This window comes from Dromaius novaehollandiae, chromosome 16 (genome assembly GCF_036370855.1).
Source record: "Dromaius novaehollandiae isolate bDroNov1 chromosome 16, bDroNov1.hap1, whole genome shotgun sequence".
Classification (NCBI taxonomy): domain Eukaryota; kingdom Metazoa; phylum Chordata; class Aves; order Casuariiformes; family Dromaiidae; genus Dromaius; species Dromaius novaehollandiae.
The window spans coordinates 1,726,741-1,748,706 of record NC_088113.1 but is presented as its reverse complement, the minus strand read 5'-3'; the positions used below and the strand labels follow the sequence as shown (position 1 = coordinate 1,748,706).

The 21,966-nt window shown below is 41.9% G+C and overlaps 1 protein-coding gene across 1 annotated transcript in view; it reads right to left on the bottom strand.

Moving 5' to 3' along the window:
- Positions 1 to 3,123: 3,123 nt before the first annotated feature.
- Positions 3,124 to 21,966, bottom strand: part of AHCY (adenosylhomocysteinase) — a 31,129-nt gene continuing 12,286 nt past the window's right edge. Inside the window, exons 5-10 of the mRNA XM_026115742.2 lie at positions 18,920 to 19,032; positions 15,478 to 15,685; positions 14,519 to 14,606; positions 13,483 to 13,600; positions 7,119 to 7,313; positions 3,124 to 4,120 (exon numbers count right to left, since the gene is read on the bottom strand). Of these exons, the coding sequence (XP_025971527.1) occupies positions 3,989 to 4,120; positions 7,119 to 7,313; positions 13,483 to 13,600; positions 14,519 to 14,606; positions 15,478 to 15,685; positions 18,920 to 19,032 (854 nt within the window). The 3' untranslated portion in view covers positions 3,124 to 3,988. The remainder of the gene's footprint in view (positions 4,121 to 7,118; positions 7,314 to 13,482; positions 13,601 to 14,518; positions 14,607 to 15,477; positions 15,686 to 18,919; positions 19,033 to 21,966) is intronic.

The following is a 21,966-nucleotide window of genomic DNA, read 5'->3' as shown; positions in this document are numbered from 1 at the left end:
ACATAGAGACGGGAAAAAAAATCCTAACCCACTACCCAACATACAAAATGATAATAAAATACCATTAATGCAAACAGACCACTGGTTGCTAGTCCTCACTCAAAAACCCTCTGACAGACCTTCCCGGAAAACATTTGAGATGACAAAGCACACTGCTAGCATAATATGCTACACATTAATCACCTAATGGAGCATACATTTCAGATAAATTCATTGTGTCAGCTATTTTTTTCACCTTTACCTGCTGTGAAACTATAATTCTTTGAGACTCAAGTCAAAAGTTTCTGGGTAAGTACCAGAGGACAAACCAAGACGGGCGGTATCATGGTGGGCACCTGACAAAATCACCTGATCAATAAGAGGAAGTAGCTGAAGACTTCTTTAGGTAGCTGGAAGAAGCCTCTTGATCACAAACTCTGGCACCCTTGGGGTACTCCAACCACCCTGATATCTGCTGGAAGGGCAATAGTGTTGGGCACAAGCAATTCAGGAATTTATAGAGAGCAGGAAGGACAGTTTCTTGACATAGGTGGTTGATGAACCAACCAGGTGAGATGCTCTGCTAGACCTGTTGCTCACAAACAAAGAAGAACTGGTCAAAGACGTGAAGGGAAGCCTTGCCTGTAGAGACCAGAGCGTGAAGTTTAAGGTCCTTGAATGCCCATGCAGCAAAGAAGCCCAACCTGCATCTGGGCTTTATCAATAAAAGTGCAGCCAGCAGGTCAAGAGAAGGGATTCTTCCCTATTTGGCACCTTCAAGACCACATCTGCATCGAGTTTTGGCTCCCCAGTATAAATAAAACATTGACACAGATGGTCGGGGGGCTGAAGCATAGGATGCACAATGAGAAGCTGAGAGACCCAAGTTTGTTCAGCCTGGAAAAGGTGAAGGGTGATTTATTGCTGCCTATAACTACCTAATGGCAGTGTGCAGAGAAGATGGAGCTAGACTGTCCTCAGACATGCACAGAGATAAAACAAGAGGCAATGAGCACATGGTGCAACACAGGAAATTCCAATTAGATGCAAGGAAAAAACTTTTTCACCTTGAGGGCAGTCAAATATTGGGATAAAGGCCCAAGGAGGTTGTAGGATCTCCTGTCTCTGGAGATATCCAAAATTCAGCTGGACAAGCCGATTGGCAACTCAATCTAATTGGTCATCACTTGAACAGAGGGGTGGATCAGAGACCTCCAGGTAGCCCTTCCTAGCTAAATTATTCTATGCATCCATGATCCAGAGAAGCAATCAAGTCAAAAACAATCACAACCCTGGACTTCACCTACAGCTGAACTAATGAGGAATGTGAAGTACAAGAGGGGACTCTGGAAGCACATCAGCAGCAAAAGGAAGGCTATAGAAAATATGAGCCCACTGCTCAATGGGTCTAGGGACCAAGTGCTAAAGGACATAGAAAAGGCTAAGGTACTCAGTGCCTTTCCCTGGTTTTCATTGGTCAGGTCTGCCATCTGGCCTCCCAGGTCCTTGAGCCTGGAGGCAGAGCCTGTGGGAACACAGCACTACCCACTGCAGAAGATACAGTTAGGGGGTACTTAAACCACTCAAACATGCACAAGTCCTTGGAACCAGACAGTATGCAGCCCTGGGTGCCAAGGAAGCTGGCTGTCATTGCAAGGCTATCATCCATCTTCTTTGAAAGGTCCTGGCAATCAGAGACATTCCTGCTGTCTGAGAAAATGCAAGTATCTTATCTGGATACTATTCTGTGACAAGAGGCAATGGACACCAGTTGCAACAAGGGAAATTCACATCAGGTGTGTGGGGGGGAAATGATTCACCATCAGGGCACTTGAACATTAGAACTGGGACCCAGAGAAACAGTTGTGAAATCTGTCCTTAAAGATGATCAAAACCCAGCACAATCAACTCTAAGACAGCCCTGCTTTGAGCAGGGAAGGTTGGACCACACAAACTCAAGAAGTCCCTTTCAATCTAAATTATTCTGTGACTCAATAAAACATGACAACTTGAAACATACACATAATAAGCAAATAACATAGTAGAACAGATATAAAGGGAACACAATGTCTGGGTGCTGACCAAAGATTTTTGATATTATCTTTGTTCTCTACCACATGCAGCTATGTCAGACATAAGGTGACTGTTGCCCATCATCTGCATTCAGATGTGTACAACAGCTGTGTGGACCAGGAAAGGATTGCCAGCAACTAGTCCAAAGTGCCTATTTTTTTCTTAGAAAGAGATGAATTATGCCAAAGACAGGTCAGTTAAATTCCCCTTTTTCCTCTGTGAAGGAGCCTAAACAGCTAGCTCTGATGTGAAGTTTGTTGGTGACCTTAACAGACCTCCTAACTTTATCTGGCTATACATGTCATGAGATATGGAATGCCATAAATATAAAAGTGATTAATAGGGCTTCGCTTCTGGGTCTGAGGCTCTGCAAGAATGTTAAATGGTTTTGCTCCTGGCTATCAGCTAAAATTTTGGCACTAAATTGCAAAGAGCTCAGCATAAATACAGAAATTTAAATGATAACCCATTACTGATTATGGAATAATTTAGGGTAGCTGTGTTCATGTGATCTGAACTCAGTTAAAATTAATGCTCTTCAGTGACTGGCAACAGCTTCTTTGCAGAATATAAAACAGTGCAAAAAGTTCCCTACTCAGTAACATCGTGTTTACTCATCTTCTTTCTCCTCCTCCAACAGTTCATACTCTGCACCATCTGTTTTAATCCCTCACTGACAACATTGCACCTGATGCTTGACTATGAATCTCAGAGCACTTCAACCATGGTTCTTCTTCAATGTTGTACCAAACCTCCAATTCTTACATCCAGAGACAGAGGTGGCCTGCTGTGGAATGTGTGACTGCAGAGGACAGTGGCAAGAGAGATCTTCCGTGAGGTATATGGAGCGGTATGTGTTTCAGAGGGGTAGAGGTTTTTTCTGCAACATTCAGCCCTTCAAATAAGTTTATGTAATCTGAGCAGCAGCTTTTCCCAGCTCAAATGTATGATGGCAGCTAGCTGAATTTTGCCTGGAGAAACTACCTGAAATATTTTCAACAGCTTAAGGAACACTTAAAACCAAACAGATCCATGGCAAACCGATCCAAGCATCTCACTATACAAAACAAGTTAGGCCACAGTCAGATCTTTAATAAAAGCACTTTGAGACACTGACAGAGATACTGCAGACATGACAACTTAGAAAAATCAAGTTGGGGTAGAAGCGTGTTGCTGGTGTTTTCAGAGAATCAAACAAGATCCCAACACTTAACCATCCCCTCAGTGATTTCCTCAGCCATTCACAACACACTAGAAGACTGCTAAAAAAAATTAAACACTCTTCTAGAAATGCTATGGAACCAGCACAGAAGGCTCTTGGTTTTGATTGAAACTGCTGGACTAGGCGACCCAGAAAAAAACCCTCTTCCCTGATCTCTGAAGAGATTAAATTGATTCCACAGGAAGGAGACCAAACAAGCTGCAGGAATGCTCTGTGCTACTTCCTGAACTTCACAATATACATCCCGGTTTAGGGCTCTTTTGTGGACAGAAGCCTGGCATTGCAAGCCTAATAAAAAGATTCATCTAATTTGAACAGGCCACAGCAGGCAGGATCTCCCTGTAGAGACAGTTCCTCACCTTATTTCTTTGCCTGTTCAAACAGGCTGTGAGCCATCTGTTTGACAAGACTAGGCATTCAGATTTAGAACTCTTCTGTCCCGCTCTCCTCATTGGGATAGTGGAAGTCAGTAAGAGTGTGTATTCACCACGACATCAGCTAATTCCAATTTTAATTCCAGTAATTCTAATTCTAAGAGTCAGAGTGATCCCCTCTCACTAAGGAAGTAAACCCTGAAACTTTCTTGGTAAAGGGATCAGTTCTGCAGTACTGAGAGAAGGATGGAGAAGGACTTGTTCTCAGGATCCCAGCATACACAAAAGAGCTTTGGAAGGTCGTATCCCTGCATGTTGTTCTTTGGGTAGTGCCACCTGCTCAGTATCTGTAGTGGTCTGGCTTGAAAGGCCCATCTCTTGATAAGCCTAGGTATTTGGCCTGCTTCTCACTCAGCTTTGTCAGCTTCACACACAGTTTATCCAGATGAGCAGCAGCCACAGCTTCATCCAGCTGAAAAACAAAGCATTGAGACAAGAATATTAGCAGAATGAAGTCCTATCACTCAGGAAAGTCGTAGTCAACAGTGGGAACAGTATCTGAAAATCAGTAGCAGCCCCAGGAAGGATTTAACAGGCTGACACAGGAAGAGCAGTGAGCAAGCTCTTTTCCTGTCTGAGCAAAGAGACCTTGAACACTGAACTGCATTCAGATGGAAAAGCCCCATGCTTTTCAAGGAGTCAAATCAAGCTCAGGCTTATTAACATAATCCAGTCCATTTCAGTCTCATTTACATGTTCACATCCAGTGACAAGTAAAGAACAGAGACCAAACTATTCAGAGATAAGAATATCCAGTTTGGTAAAACAGTAAGGCCCCAATCATGTTTCCAGTACAAAAACACCTTAACATACACTATTATCATAAGATTTTAGAGAAGTTCTAATACTGACAGAAAAAAATACATCTGGTTTCCAGATAACACATGTACCCTGAAGATGGGATAAGAACATTCATTCAAGAATCACCAATTCAGTAAGAATCCTAGAATCTATAAGCATGCCTCCATGAAAAATAAAGCCAAGGTATGCAGTGGGAAGTACAATATCAGCATATTTTATACCTCACTTTTTCTGAGCGTAATGGGCTTTTCTTTATCCCAGAGGTGTCAGACAATACCCACCTACTAACTTAAGGGATTGAAGAACACGTAAAGCTACAAGACAGTTAAGAACCACAAGAGATAGGTACGAGATTCAAAAACAGACAGTAACAGGGGAAACCGTAGTTGCTGCGTCAGAAGGGAAGGGAGAACCGTAAGAGACACTCAGAGATGGAAAGGATAGCACTAAGTGATCAGTGCTGCTGAGTTACATAAAGACAAGCTTTAACATCACTTAATTCCTGCAACACACAAGTAGTCATTGCTAAGGAAACAGATAAGTCTAAATTTCCAGCAGCACAAGAAAAAATGGTGATATCCCCTCCATACTAACCAAACAGATGTGAAAAGTTGTAAGAAATTCAAAGAGCAATAAATCAACTAAACAAGCAAGGGCCAGATCTTCAGCTTGTGTGAACCAGCATCTCCTAAATGATTCAGTGTCTAGCCCTAAATTTCCCACTCAAAGGGAGTGTAGTAACAAGCAGCCACTCTAAAAAAATTCAACGAACCAGCTAAGATGAAAAGTTACATTTATGCAGAATGCAGTTCACTGGGGCTCTACCAGCTGATAGTAAGTAGTATGGAACTGCTAAAATCTATTCAGAACCAGCATGCCCAACTAGGTACAAGACAAATGACTGAAAAACAAAGATCAAGTAGTCAAAGAACACAGCAGTGAAACATGAAAGCTATAGAATGCTACATAAGAGTCAGAGGGAAAGAAAGCAAGAACCAGCAGTTAGTGAAAGAAAACCTAAGTGAGAAGACAGGATTTAGAAGGGAAACAAGCATTTAAGCTTGACAGATCCTGCCAGAAAAAAAAAAGAGGGAGATTAAAATGGAATGCATATCTGCTTGACTGGTGCACTTCCAGCAATTGTAAGACAGGTTACCCCCACAACTCCAAAAGAAGCTGTTGGTGAGTCAGGTATGCTGATATTCTTACCTAGTGCACACAAAAATCAGATGGCTGAGCGTAAAGGATAGGTTTGTTACCAAGAATGCAGATGCAATAGTTTGGTTAGATTTCCGAGGAAAAACACACAGCATTTTCTTTGATTACTAGAAAACAGTTTTGATGATTAGCTACAACAAACATGTACACATTCTATAATGCAAGGTACTTAGCGGTTCTTAAATTTTACATTTGAACCTCAAAGCTACTACACAGAACAGGCAACAACATTAGCCAGAAAGTTATCAAAGAAAGCTATTCTACCCATCTTTCCCTGGTTCTGACATGAAGACAGCTTTATCTGAAATCCTCTATGAAGTACCACGGGTAAAGAGCATTTTGCCACAATACGCGTTTCTAAATAGATCACTGCCATATGCTAAACTGAATTGCATTTAAGTCACTGATTTGGGCATTATTTCTTCATTTTCAGTTCAAGTATGATTACTAAAAATTGTTATTTAGAAGTTTTATTAGCAACACTGGACTATCTCCCTCTCAAGAGGATTGATGATAAAACGTTTCTTCTGAAGAGGATGATGAGTGAGCTCTGACACAATCATTTCCCACATTAGATCTTTGCTATGCTTTGCTTGATCATTAATGGATGGTTTTGCAAGCTTAGAAATCCTTCAACAAACATTTCATTAACAAGCCCAAACATATATAGTCTATTTCCCAAATGAAAAGCATTTTCACATTTAATGTCACACCCGGTTGCATTTCAAAGGCAGTGGGATTTAACTCCAGCATCTTTTTCAATGTCTATCTCAAATTCTCAGGCTTGTTTTGAAAAATTAAAACCAGATTAGTTTTATAAAAGGAATTTGAGAGTTATGACATGATCCAGATTTCTCCAAGAACAAAGAATCCACAGCTAAGTTTAAAGGGAAACCCAAGGGAATCTGTGTCATGAATATTTTGTGAAGCTATTAGAACCAGATTATGATAAGCTCTGCTCAGGTGCAAATGGGCCCCAGACACTCTCAACCACAGTAAGAGGGAAAGATTTCTAGTTTCACTCCAGCTTTAACCCTGCCTCACTAGACTTTGCTGCTGGATGGGCATGTGAAAGCTTGCTGTGAATGTTGACTTGCAACAGAAGGGAAAAAGTTGAATGAAGCTCCCTGACCATCCTGAGGCAGCACAGGGCTTCCCAGCACCTCAGGGTGGAGCCCCCAGGTCAAGCCAAAAAGTGAACATTCCCACTGCATGTGACAGACAGGTCCCAATTCTGCACAACATGCTAGCCACAAGAACCAGCCCACATCAGACTCAGAGTGACTAAAGTCAAGCACTCATTGAGGGACAGAAGCTCCCTGAGACAACACTGAATTAAAGTACAGACAAAACTGAGTTACCTTACCCAATCTGAAATTGGCTTAACTCACCTTCTTTGGAAGGAAATGGACTCCAACAGTGTATTTGTCACTATTGGTCCACAGCTCGATCTGTGCCAACACCTGGTTGGTGAAGGAATTACTCATAACAAAGCTAGGGTGACCCATGGCACAGCCCAAGTTGACTAGTCTGCCTTCTGCTAGCAATATAATGTGGCGGCCATTCCTCAGTGTATAACGATCCACCTGGGTGGAAAACAAACCAAAATCAGTCAGAGGTGAGGGTACAGACAACAGTAACTCATGCAAAACTTGGTAAACAACCTTTCCACATCAACAATCCAGCAGTAGACTGGCAATATGGACTTAGATTGTAATTGAGAGATAACCTCACTCAATTCCCAGTCGGTGTCTATCAAGTCGGTAACTGTTCTGGATTTCATACAACATGTACCTACCTTCGCATATGCTTCTCATTTAACCACTTACCCAGTTGTTCTAGTTTTTCTGCATAGATGTCATCTCAGATGGTTGTGGTAGAGAACATGCTGCCAACAGCAACATGCAATTCATATATGCGTAGTTATAAGACCCAGTGTGGAGAGACAGGAGAAAAAACAGAACATATCTACATGCAACAGCATTTGCATCTAATACAGGGGCCACAGCCAGAGTCTTCAGCTTACTGAAATTACTCCCCTGTAACTCTTCCTGCTACAGTAAGGCCATTGCTTTACAGTCAAAGCACACACAGTTCAGCTCTTAGGTACAGCAGCCTGCACCTGGGTGATGTCTGCAAGCTCTCTGGCACTGTTCTAGGAACCTGATCCTGAAGAGTCTTGCAGTTTGACAGCTCACCACCTTGGGTGAGACCAGGTCCAGCTAAGGGCAAGAGAAGTCCAAAGACTAAACAGACTAGAAGACTAAGCAGGCTCTCTCCACCCGTCCAGTGAGCAAGTCAGGTTACATCTGTAGCTATAAAGAACCATAAATATCTCTCTCTAACACTGTCCCAGATTCTGGCAAACTTCCTTTGCTCTCAGAGCCAAACACATCAATCTTCCCGTCAGAACAATTTCCAAGCTGTGCTAGGGACAACAGGACTCTGCACACAGGACCAAATCTCATACAAGATAAGATGACTGGTGTTCAGCTATACAAGCAAGTCCCAAACAATTCAGGAGACTGTTTCACTTAACATGTGTCTCAACTGTCTGGGCCAGACTGGAATCCTACAATGTTAGCTCTTCTCTTCATTGCCTTCACACTTGTAGGATGTTAGAATATTAAAGCTTAGAATTAAATGCCAATATTGCCTGTAAGTCTCATGAATATTCAGCATTCACTGGTATTCATTCCTCACCTGTCATACCAAGCAGTTGGGAGTAGATTAAATCTTTGAAAAGACTGAAAAGATCAAAGATCATCTTTGACAAAATTAATCATATTGTAGACAAATTCGTTTATCTTGTGTTTTCATAGCACAGGTACTGTGAAAGACTTAAGAAGCTCCCTCCCCACACTGTATTTATACTATTAGTCTCAAAATTTTATTCAAATGGAACAAAAGAAAACATATCACTTTTGACTTTGTTCTTAAAGCTTTGGCCTGTAGGTTAGGTTAAAAGCCATGTGGAATATACAGTCTTCATTGCAGACAATACTACCTTCTGCAAAAACATCTCTATTCAGGTTCTTAGTAGACTTGCTGTAAGGAAACCAAGAGCAACCTTTTATTTTAGAAAGCAGTTCAATGGGAATTAAACCTTCAGAGAAAGTGTGCAGTTGCACGTCTTCCCTACCTGCCTTCCCCAGCTATGCTCCAATTCCAGAGCTATTTCTGGGATTTTTATGCTAGAGATTACTCCCCACCACCCCCCACATGACTTATGCGGATAGCAACCACCTCAAACAGAAGCCCTAAATAAAATTCTTAACTTCTCCTTTCCAAGAGTAGTACAGTCAGATAGGATTAGTAAGAATGTTTTCTATCACACAGTTGCAGCACTTCATACAGATGGTGACTCCTCAGAACGGACCACCACTGACTGTGCTGAGTCCACCCAAAAAATACAACATGCAGTATCAGAGGACTATGGGAGGAAGTAATGAAACCAAGGAGAAAGGAGCCATAAGCAGAACACTCTTAAAGAACCTTGAGGAAGCTGCAAGCACAAGCTGTAGGGAAGCTGCCAAGTCCAACAAAACTGGAGGAAGCCACATTATTACTCTAAGTTATGAAGTTCTTTTTTTAAAAGCCTCAGCTGCCATTTAAGATTGTTTCCTCTGAGGTGCCAGTGCCTATGCAACTGAAGGGACAGTTTTGCTGTTGTAAAGAATCTGTCCTCAAACACATTCCAGTTACCTTATTAAGAACACATTAGCATCTCCAACAGCCAGGCTATATGCTCAGGCAAGATTACAGTAAGAATGAGGGGCAGCACCTGGACTGGCTGGCCAGCACCTGGACTGGCTGGCCAGCACCCTACAATGAAGGGCAGTGTTCACAGGTCAGTCTCAAGAAACTGTAGGAGTAGTGGGGAGAGGCCTGCAAGTTCATACTCATTGTGTTATATCTTGGGCATCTCAATTCAGGCTACAAAGACAATTTTGTTCAGACTTAGCAAAACTGTTAAAATAGCATTCCATGATGAATGGCAGAATATGTGCCAGTATCAATAAAAGTACGTTTTTATTTAGTGCAGGATACTCATGGAAAAATCCATGAAATTTCAAGTTATTAAAACACTAGAAATTTGTCACATTAAAGCAAAAAGCACTCAAATAACTTAGTTTTCTTGCATAAATATACCTCTTTCTAGATGGGCAGAAAAATATACAATTCCAAGTTTCTTATACATTTTTAACAGTAAACATGGTATTTACAGGTTAATATGGCTACAAGGTATCACACTTCAGGGCTACTGTTCTGAGGTCTGAATTGGGTGGCTTAGGTGTCAAGATATTATACCCATATATTGACAAAACTTACACCTGGGCAGCTGCTGGCTTGTGCATGGAATCACATAGCTTTGACAATTTGCTGGCCTGACTCAGATTCAATGCACTGGGTAATGCAGAAAAATGCAAGATGTCTTTCCATAGAGAGAAATGCAAAATAGTAGTAATAGCAGCAGAGGCATAAGTCAGTGCTGCAAAACAAGCCTCATCCATAGGCAGGGATAAGCAGACTGATTTATAAACTCAGGAAATTCCTAGAGAAGTAGAATTCAAGTCATCCAAGTGCTAAGTTTATTTCCAGACTTCTGCAAATGCCTCCTCCCTTTCCTCATTTGCATTTAACTTACTCTGGACTTTGTCTGTTTTGCACTTCCTTTGTGTCATTCCTCCACACCTGAGAATAAATCATGTATTTAACAGAACCAGAGCTCACAAATCCCACCCTGACCTTTCCTTCCCCTCTACAGTTGTGCTTGTGTTACAAGTAATTTTCTAATATCAGAATGCAGCTGAGTGGGACTTTATCCAGTGCAGACCTGTATTCAAAACAAACTGCCAGCTTTTCAGGAATAAGCCTCCCTGCTACTCAGCTGTACTTTGAAAGTAACAGATGAATCATCAGCATGGCACACAGAGGCATCTTCCTTTCCCAGGTATTAGATGATTCTTATACCATCTCACCAATTGTAAGTGGGGACCATATGGTGCTAAAAATTACAGCATTGGACACTGTCTCCCACGGTGAAGGGAAGAAAGCTGCAGAGAACTTTGTGGGAGCTTTTTTCTAAACCTAAACCTAACCCATGTCCTGGAACATGTAAGGAACTGCTACAGCTCTCCATTCAGTGCCATCTAATTTGTTTCATGTGTGGACTGTGGACTGTTTCAGGCTGTGAAGTCAAGTTTTGCCTCCCAGTCCTGCTTTTTCTTTTTTTCCCCCTGCAGAAAGCTTTCAGAGAGAGAGAGACTGGTCCTGCTCAACTATCCAGCCACCACAGGAATTGGGCTTGGTAAAGCTGCACAGAGAATGAAAATAATACAGGTTTTACATAGCAGTACCTGTTCATGTAACACCTACTCAGCTACTTACCTTGTCATACAAGGTAAGGTCTGTGAAGTCTTTAGGGACAAGAAAACTAAACAGACACAAAATGGGGCGTAGGTCCATATCATTAGCACAGTGTAGCTACATATAGTATTAAACCCTCCCCAAACTGAGTCCAACTTGAGATTCAAACTAGTTGACAGTTCTGATTCTGTAAAAGTCAACAAAATCCAAGTACTAATCCTGAGTCATCAGGCTTGGCAGTATACAAGTCTACAGGCTATCCTCACCTTAATGAAGTCTCCAACATGTCACAGGAATGGTCATGTAAGATTTCTGTCGAGGTACATCCTGTCTCCATCACTAGCCAGTAGGTGCATATGGAAGAGTACAAAAAAGCCCAAGGGTACAGTGCTATTCTCCAACACATCCTCTCAGTTTCAGCTATCTGTGGATCAAGCTGAGGCAGAAGTGGTACATCCAGGGCTGCCAGAGATACCTTCCACAAATTTTAGCTATTTATCTTCAAACCTACACATCTGTGACACTCACAGCACCCTGGGCAGTGAGCTCCACAGCTTTCACTGTGTGAGGACCCTCCTGCTTGCAAGAGCAGCAGTTTATGCAACAGACTAGAAAGATTCAGAATAGGAGGCAGGTTTCACATTAAGCCATATGGACTACCTTGTCTCTAATTCTCTACCCTTTTAAAAAGACAACATGCTGTCTTTAGCCAGACACTTGTTACGGTTTTCATGCCTTGGACTAAATTGCATCTTACTGCAGGACTGGCTCCTTTAAAATGTGATATCTAAAGGAAAGGGACTACCTCCTCCTCCTCCAACAGCGATACTTATAATTTTTATGACAGGAGTCTAAGAGCCACACTGAACATCCATGTGCAGGTAAGTTCATATGCTACCATAAAAACATCCCTTTTAGCCTTCAACATTTGCTTTTTGAATGATCCCAATTTTAGTTTTGAAACCTGAGCTACCCAATAACAAGCTGCAGCATCCCTTAAGATGAGAGCTGCAAAGTCAGCTCTGCACTAAGGTCATAGGCAAGAACGGACTTGAACACAGGTAGAATTTTGGCTCAACTAAATATGAAGCTATACACTCAAGTTTAGTGTCCCAAAAGCAAACGGGATATTGAAAAGACTCACAACTGCTTACTAAGTTCGATGTGGGTGGCCAATAAGCCACAGGGGAGTTATGAAAATTGGAAGGGCAGATTAAGATGTAAGAAAGATGCTTGTATGTGTTAAAAAATGCCATACACCTGTCCCAGAATCCTATCAGCAACCACACTCCCTCTTCAAAAGCTAACTAGAAGCTGCTCTATGCCAAGTCCAACAGAGCCCGGTTTGCCTTGAACAATGTTCTCTCAATGCTGGCATTACAAAAGAGTTTTGGTTTAGTTTAGTTCTGTTTCTCTGTTTAAGAACACAGCTGAAATGCTGAAATTTTTAGATCCCTACTTTCCTGTGTGGCTACAGCTGTAGCTTGAAGTAGGCACGCGGTGGAAACGCAAGCAGAGCAAGCATAAAACATCCCTCCTTGTCTGCCCACACACAGACTTACGGTCTCCACAGGTTTCTAACATGAAACCACCGAGTCTGGAAGAGAACTCTGAATTTGGCAGCGCTCCAAAGAGGCTTTACTGAGGCTTCCATCTCCAAATAAAAAATGCTTTGAAGAGGTGTGAATTTTTTTCAAACCTTGACAGTCTCAGAAGACATTATCTTGAGATTCATTCTAATACTGGCACTCTGTTACAACTGAGATTCTTTTAGTGTAAGACAGCTACATTAGCAAGCAACTTCTTGCGAGGAAGTTTAGATCAAGGCAACCTACAATCTCTGTTCTTAAGAAGTTTTATACAGTCTCTAATGGCCCGCTCTGTATTCACCATCTAGCTTGTTTTTTAAAAATAAGTTTAGCACTGTTTTCAGCTGGTGGCTATCAAAAAGTACATTTCCATACCTTCCCTCCCACACCCCAAAACATCAAAGCTGACTTCCTGTAAGGAATGAGCATTAGGCAATTAATTGTCTACATGACCACCACCAAGAAGGCAGACTCACACTTGTCAAGGAAGTAGGAATGAATGGACAAAGATGCATCCCTCCAGGTGCCTCTCGCCAGAGACCATGCTGTACTCAGGGGCACTGGCTGGAACCAATTGCTTTAATATCAATGCAATAAAACTATGTGCAATTGCTCTAGGTTAATCAGGGAAGAGCAGATCATAGTCTGCATTCTCATCAGCCTAGAGCAAGGTCAGCTTCCAAACAAGCTAGAAACAGAAATAAGTATCTGAAGAGAAAGGCCCCCTCCCTTTCTGGGGCAAGATGCTGACTGGCTCTTCTTTCCATCAGGAGAGCCCATGCAAGTGCTGTCTCACCTGGGGCTTAACATTCACCACCTCTACTGCGTTTTCATTCAGCCACTTCGCATCAACTTCCACATCAAAATGGCCAATATTACACACTATGGCATCATCTTTCATCTGCTCAAAGTGCCTGTAAAGAAAGTTTTATAACAGTTAATGCACACATGAAAAACACAAAAAACCCACACAACTCTTTTCCAGTACAAGATGATGCACTACTTCGTAGCTCTGCTCAAGGAGAAATGAAGAGTCTTTGACTCACTGACTGCATTTGAGCCTCAAAACCATGAAATGTGTGGATGCAAAGCCCGGTGGAAAAAAAAATACTCAAGCTTCTAGGATGAGGCTCTTCCTAAGGATATGAAGGCGTGAGGGAAAATATTTTTCCAGTATGGAAAGTAAAATTAATTTTTTGAATTGGTCAGAACTAGAATACCTGCAGTTATTCTGTTCTTTCCTACACAGGAGGGACAGCCTACTCCATGTTTTTAAAGTTTCCAGCAGTTTTATATCTCTGGAGTCTAATGGCCTTATCTCTTCCCACTTAATTTGACCTTCTGCTCAACATGTACAGTCACAATGGCAAAGACAGGAAGGAGGGTATAGAGTGGAGGGGCTATAAATTGAGATTTAAGTGATAACAAAAAAACGCAGGGTAGTTTGTTGAGAACAGGCTAGTTTCAATCTGCTATATGTACTCACAGATGGAACTGCTTTCAGCCTCTACCTCCCCCACCATCTGCTCACATTTATCTGTCCTAACACAGAACTCAGTTCAAATGCTCTCATTCTCCAAAACTATCTATTCCTCTACACCTTTTATTGTTTCTCCAGCATTATATGCTGCAAGACGGGAACAATTGCAACTCAGCAATATCCAACAGAACTGAAAGACCAAAGTCCTGATTTCTCATTAAGTTCATGCTAAATCCAGATGGCCAGAAATGGGACCTATGTGTTAACCCTCACCATATTGCTGACAAGTTATGACTGTATAAAATCTAACTTTACAGGAATTTTTTCACTAAAGCAAGTGGCTAGACCATACCTGCCCTGAACAATGTCAGTGCATCCAGTGGTGGTTACAAAAATATTGCCTTCTTTGCAGGCCTCCTCCATGGTTGTAACTTCATAACCTGAAAAAGAGAGGGGGGGGGGAAAAAAGTATTTGCCTGTCCAGCCACAAACATTTGTTCAAAAACAGACTACAATATTATGAATAGAAAAGTCAAAAAAACTGTGCCAGTGTTTGATTTATGGAGGATAGCAGGATACTGGGCATGCTCTTGTCTCACTAAATGCTAGGGAAGCACAAAAAATATCTATCGATCACCTGTTTCCAATATGAAGATCCATATATTTAATGTTTGTATGTTTATATGTATAATACACAGCACAGCTCTTAGCTTGGATTCAAGGGGTCAAGTCTGCAAACAAAAATGCACCAATAATACTTGCATGTTCGCTTTATGTAGGAATAGAAATGGGATAAACTGGTACTAACAGACACTGCTGCAGGAGGGATTCACAGAAGAGTGGGAACACAGCTTTCAGAGCATGGCTTGAGCACAGCTTCACATTGGAAAGGCACAAATCATGGCATTGCTCTCCCCACACATCTACTGAAGGTAAGACCTGGTGTTTTACTGTGGAGATAGTCTAGTGAAGCCTTAACCCAAACTAGCAGTTAGAGTTACTCAACTTGAAAGCAATCAAACCATTCAAAACCAAGTTTACAGCATCATGAAATGGGGTGCTTCTCCCACTGCATATTTTCTATATCCTTGACTCCAAATATATCTTCAAAGACTATACTAAACTCCTTCCTGGAATGCACAGTTGTAAGGCAAGAGTTCCTCATAAGCTGAGTTGAGCTAGAAGTCACTTTTACCTCCACAAGAGGAAGGAAGTTAAAATGCACTGAAACTGTCCTGACTATCATTCAGTGCTCTGCACAGAGACCCCCACATGAGATGCACCGAGTTCCTCATCTCCTTTAGTTCTCACCTTCCATAGCTGCCTGCAGTGCATTGATGGGATCGATTTCAGTGATGATGACTCTAGCTCCAAAGCTCCGTAGGGCCTGGGCACAGCCTTTGCCCACATCACCATAACCTGCCACCACTGCCACTTTTCCAGCAATCATGACATCTGTGGCACGTTTGATGCCATCAATGAGGGACTCTCGGCAACCATAAAGGTTATCAAATTTGCTCTGAGGAAGAAAAAATAGCAACTTAGAACAGATGAAAGTCATTCATAAGCAGAAGTCCCTTAGAAAACCAAAATGGATTTATACAAAAGCACTACGAACCAGAAGACTGGCAGTCAGCTAAATAATTACAATGAGGGATGAGAAGAAGAGAACCAGGTTTGATGTTTTTGTTTATCTGTTTTTAATGTACATAGTTATACCAGATACAGACTTCAGTGCATCCCTGGTGAGAGGCATTTCACAAGCATGTTGTGTCCACTGGCCAGGGCTTGGACTTGTTAAAAGCTTGCTAGAGGTAACCTGAATTTATGAACTTCAAGCACAAACAATCATTGCATACAGAAGTAGGTCTGAGTTCCCTAAGCAGATGTTCATCAATTCTACTGCTGTTCCTCAAACTGAATCAAGTACCACAGGTAGCCAAAAAGCACCAGAAGAACATCTGGCCAGTTAGCACAGGTTCACATCTTTGAGACACACACACATCCTGCAGAAGCAACAAGCTGCCCACACCAGTCAGACCGGGAGCAAGGCACAGTGCAGCCCATGAAGATCAAAGTCATTTCTTCCCCTAGGAACAGTTACACTAATGCTGCCACACCTCACCACTGCTCAGCCCTAGAAAGAGTCAGTAAGTAACACTTCATGATACCAGAAACTGCAACCAAGAACCCCCAGACTTCATCTCCTAATGTGCCATCCCACAACATCTTCCTAATGTAACATTAGCTTATCAGCTTACCAGCAGCCAGACCTCCAAATCAAAACTCTTCCACTAAAAGTCAGAGGTCAAACAGTATTCCACCTGAACACCTTCCTAGACTTAGAAACATATCTTCCTGTGCTGATTTTTGACACTCCTCATTTTCTCCTTGAGCCCTTTGTTTCGGCCAGAAGGATGGGCTGGATAAACAGATTTGATTACCTGAAATGTTACAAAAGCCAGGAATTGAAGAAACCTGGCTACCAAAGTCATGCTATGCTCTGCAAGGCAAGGATGAAGTCACCATCCACAGGAAAACTCCTGTCTCAAAGCCTGCAGCTGTGCTTTCTGCAGCCTCAAATGATCAATCACTCTTGCCATTACACAACAGAGGTAGTGCTCTGTCCACTAAAAGCAGTCTTAAGATTATGTACTTAAATGCAAACTGCAGCACAGAGCTTTTAAATGGGAACTGTCTTGCAGTTATAGCTGGTGCCACATAGCATGTATAGTAAGTGATGTTACATGAAAGAAACACATGGCAACATTCAGATTTGGCTTTCAGTATCACAATTCATAGCTGTAAAGTTTTATTATAAAAAATGCAACAATGGCTGTGCACAAAACACATTGCAGATATAACTGACACATCATGTGAGCAGTTACAAAATATAGCTTCATATTGTTCTCATAGCCTCAGGACTTGGCCATTTGCCTACCTGTAAGTTCATCCAGAAGTACCTGACTCAGTGCCCATAAGTCTTGGCACAGGCAAATTTGCCATAAGTAGTTCAGGAAATTTGTGTTACCAATGTTTCAAATTCCAAAGCTGGTAACAGTTAATGGTCCTCTTTTCCAGTCCATGAGAAGATTTTCCTTGCACTGTAAGTGTTCTTGCGGAGCAAAGCAGTGTTGTCAGATCTGATTCCTCATCACCAAACCCCCACTTGCAATCAAAGCCTTCCTGGTGCCAGTGCAGTCCCATTCCCACGTGGCAAGGCAGCACAATGCCAGAGGCACTGACGTCTGTCCCACCCAACAATAAGTTTGCATGGCAGAGGTGCAGGGGAACAGGACTGCCTGCCCTGTCCTCTCTCCAAATATTAGTATAGGAAGGACTATCGTTTAAAAGCTGGCACCAAGTCGAAATATCCAGCCGCAGGAGCAAAGTTTGTCAATTCAGTAGATGGCTTCCTGGAGAACTATAACCATGGTTAGTATAAATCTTATTACATAAATGACAAACAGTGCTTGAAAATAAGCACTTGGCAGTAGAATAAAGTTAGCTCAACTTTAACCCACTCAAGAGTTTTTTAAGAAACATCTGAATTTCCAAGTCTACTGAACAGTATTAATAGCTATTGTGCAGGAGGCAGAAATCTAGGCAAAAAGGATGCGGAGGAACAAGTTTCTTCCAAAAGCAACTAGATTCCAGCCCAATGGCTAGGGAATAGAGATGCCAGGCACATCTTTGCAGGTAGAAAGGAGCTATTCTGCAGATAGCAAACTGCAGAGAAAACAGGCCAAACCATAGTGAAAAATGCCATGTGCAGCAAGACAATGTTAGAGACTGAGGTTAGCCTCAGAGTGTCCTCACAGCCACAGGATACTGAAAGAGGGCTGCCCTGGAAGTGCCATTTTGCACAGGCAAGCTACACATCAGCAACCATTATCATGGTTTTCCACCTTGAAAACTATTTTGAACTGAATGGAGTATGGCACCTTGAAAAAAGATTTAGCAACTAGATTTAACAAGCATCTTGATGCAAAAGCTTTTAAGCATGCCTGAAAGTCCCACTAGTATTTCATCTGCATCCAGAAGCATCAGCACCCTTTAAATACCATTTCCCCTCCATCCTCAGTTCACCAGGATTTGTCTCAGGAAGCAGAAATACAGCTAAAAACAAGGAATAAATAGCTCTTGCCCTATTCATTGTAAACACTGCTTGCAGAAATATCTTGTCACACCAACCCACCTTTAACAGCCACAAGCTCACCTGGGTCACTCTCCCTTTAGAGGTCAGTACTGACAGCAGCCTTTCATCCACCTACACTCAAGCAGCTGAAGCTAAGGACACCAGTTGTAACTGCTCTACCATTCTGCTTTGCTATTCCTGTGCTGCTTTCTTTTTCAGGTATTACTTGCCAGGCTAATGTGGGCTTTAAGGTACTGAGTGAAGACAGGCTGGTTGCCACAGGGACTGAGTGCAGCCTAATGCAGCCATAACTTCCAGAGGTCTTTTCATATTGTTATAACACATAATAAAAGGAATGCACATTCTTATACACAAGCCCTCGATATTCTAAAAACAGGGGCGCTATTTACAATGGCATGTCACATTACAAGCATCACAGGTTCCACTGGCTCACTTTAAGGACATACGCTCACTTTAACAACATGGCAAAAGTCTGTTCAGTACCAGGTCAAGAAGAGCCCAGCAGGAGTAAGAATACCTATATGGGAATGACAGCATCACAACACCAAACTAGTCAGACAGCAGAATATAGCACAAGGGCACTAGCTGCATTACCTTCGTGACAGAGTCGTTAACATTGATGGCTGGCACTTTCAGGGTCCCATTGGCCTTCATCTTGTACAGGTTATGAACTCCAGTAGTTGTCTCTTCTGAAATACCTCTAATTCCTACAAGGAAAGTAGAAGGATTCATCCTAGTTGGAATTAACACTGCAAATCAACACATCCAGACACCAGAACATCTTCCAAAGGCATCCGTTACACAAGCATCCTGCAGGAAGCAGCGAAGAGATGAGAACCTTCATCTGGGTCTTCAAGCACTAGTCTGAAGCTTCAAACAAGTTTCTCTCCCACAAGACAGTTAAGAGAGTAGGATAAAAAGTTTTTTGGGAAAACAAGGAGGAGGAGGAAAGCTGCTGGAAGACCACGACAATTGTCAGAAGGTGAAGAGCTTTCCAAAGAAACAATGAGCAAGTCCCTTGCCCATTCCTAAAATTAACATTGACAGGCAAGGAAAGGGGAGGGGGACTCCAAATAAGTGATTGGGATTTGAAAGCATCACTGATTTCATTTTATATTGCCCTTCTCAGACAGCACCCTATTTCCAGCTGTGGGAAAGAGAGCACACAAGGTAGACAAAGACCACACAGGTTTGTGGCAGAGGCAGGCATAGATCCCGATTTTCTAGTCCTCAGCCACAAAATTGATCTCTCTTTAGATCACCCATAGCATTCATTCTATAGCAGTTAAACACATGCATTAATACTTCATTACCAATGACAGAGCCATTTATGAGTACAAGTGTAGTGGCTGTTGATACCAACCATAATACATATTTTAGTGAGGAAATAAAGAGCAGTATGTGCCCAGGTGGAACTGCAGAGGGGTCAGCTTCATTAAGATGGTACTTCTTGCACTGATCATCCCTCACTCAAGACAGACAACTGTTTTAGCAAGAAGTTCATCAGCACTTCTGCAGCCAGAAGATGCCTTTGACAATGATGGTTTTCAGAAAAAAACCCACAACAATGCAGCTTTCTACAAAATTAAATTCAGGAGAAAGTTTCATAAAAAGCTTTCCAAAGAGACAAGAAACTTATCTTTTGTGTAATATTCCCATTATCTTTTAAAGCAATCTAAATATTAACCCAGCTGGAAGCTTAAGTAATTAACAGCTGGTACTGAAAGATGTTCAGCACTGCTCCTCAAGGTTAACCCATCATCTGTCTTCTCTGGATGCTCAACACATTCCTGCCAGGGACCCAGGGCAGTGACAGATCACTTCATCACACCAGCAGGCTCTGCCTACTGAAGGTGTGTACAGACTGAGCATACTGCAGCTTTCAGGACAGACACTGTTGGATAAACATCTACTCTGTTCCTCTACATAAAAGTGGGGAAGAGTAAGTCATTTGTCTGAGCAAGGATTCAAACCCAGGTCCTCCCAACAACCTAGCTATCTGACCTACTTTTTAAAGTATTAAGTGACCATTTAACCTATTCAGGTCACCAACACCATTTTCAGACAGATATAAGTGAAATAAAGGAATGAAGTGTTCATATGTCTGCTTATTTTAACTGGATCAAGACCAATAAAGACTACAGACATCCCACTGAGCTTCAGAGATGCCACTCCCTCATGCTCATTAGATCTTGTGAGAGAATGCTTAGCCACTCCAGAAATCACTTAATTGTCAGCCTGAGCTGCAAAAGCTGCAGTTTCTGACACTTTCTGCAGTTAAAGTTGGGAAGTGCATAGATAGACTTTTTACTATTTAAGAAAAGATTAGGTCTCATTAACACCAGTAAACAATATCCACAATTGTGAGGATGCTCACAGTAAAAGGTCATGGCAAAGACTGTCCCCAGATTCATTCGTAAAGGATTAAGCTTAAGTTCTGTGCTTCATCCTGTAGCTTTGCACACTGCTCAACAATCATCTGCCAAAATGAGTTCTTATGTAGATAAAGCACTCAGCAACCCAACAACACATTTTCAAACACAGTATGAACTGACTCTACACCAAGGAATGCAGAAAGATCAGGTGCTAATCCATTCTTTCACAAAATGTATGATAAAGTCCCCTTCTGCAAAATGGGGAAGATGCCCACCTCAGTGATATTTCTAAAGCCTAATTCAGTCTTGCAAGGTGACTTGAAGGGAGAGGACACCTAGGCCTCTAGTATGGTAAGGCCATATAAATCTAAGGCCTATGGTAAGGCCATATAAATCTAAAGCACTTGGATCAACTAATAAGGCAAATACATAATTTGCCATCCCAATTCCTCCTATGGATAATCAACTGTAGCTGTGATTAAACACCCCCCTGCCCCCAGTCTAGACACTAGTAATTCCCAGTCATGGGAATTACTAAGCAGAGTAAAAAAAAGTTTTTCAAGCATCCTGGTTTGAAAACAGTCCAGGGGTAGGAGGCCAGAGACAAAGTACTGCCTAGAAACACAAACACCTTACAGTAGAATTAGATCTTGATATCATACTTTGCACCACATTACATCCACAAGCTGAAGCCATAAATACATGATCTGCTTTAAGGTCCCTGACTCTTCAAGGGCCAATTGTCTACAACTAGTCTGACTGGGTATGCTGTGAACTCTGGATATTTCTGCTAACCTCTCAGTACCATCTCGTTGCATATAAATTGAATTTGCCTAGTTACTACCTAGGACAACACCTTGATTACTCAGAAAATCTATGCATAAGTTACTCATAACTTAAAACAAGCAGAATAAGTTTTGAAACAAACCTATCAAATCTGGCCGAATTTCAGATGTAGAGGATATGGTAATCATCTTTGTTCATTAAGGTCTTGAAGCATACTGTAAGACACCTAATCTGCTCAGGTATGAGCCACTGGGGGGAAAAATAAGAATTCTGCTAAATAAGGCAGAAACCACCAACACTAGTAGCAGCCCTATATGAAGAGATCCATGTAACACCTGCAGCTAATTCAGATTCACATGAAAAAAGACAGGTGAAAACAATGAATACCAAGTTCTACATAAATCTGAAATGTGTGGTGAGAAGATATTGCCCCTTCATGCAAGTGACCTCTGTCACTTGCCACTGTTGCCCCCTGCCATC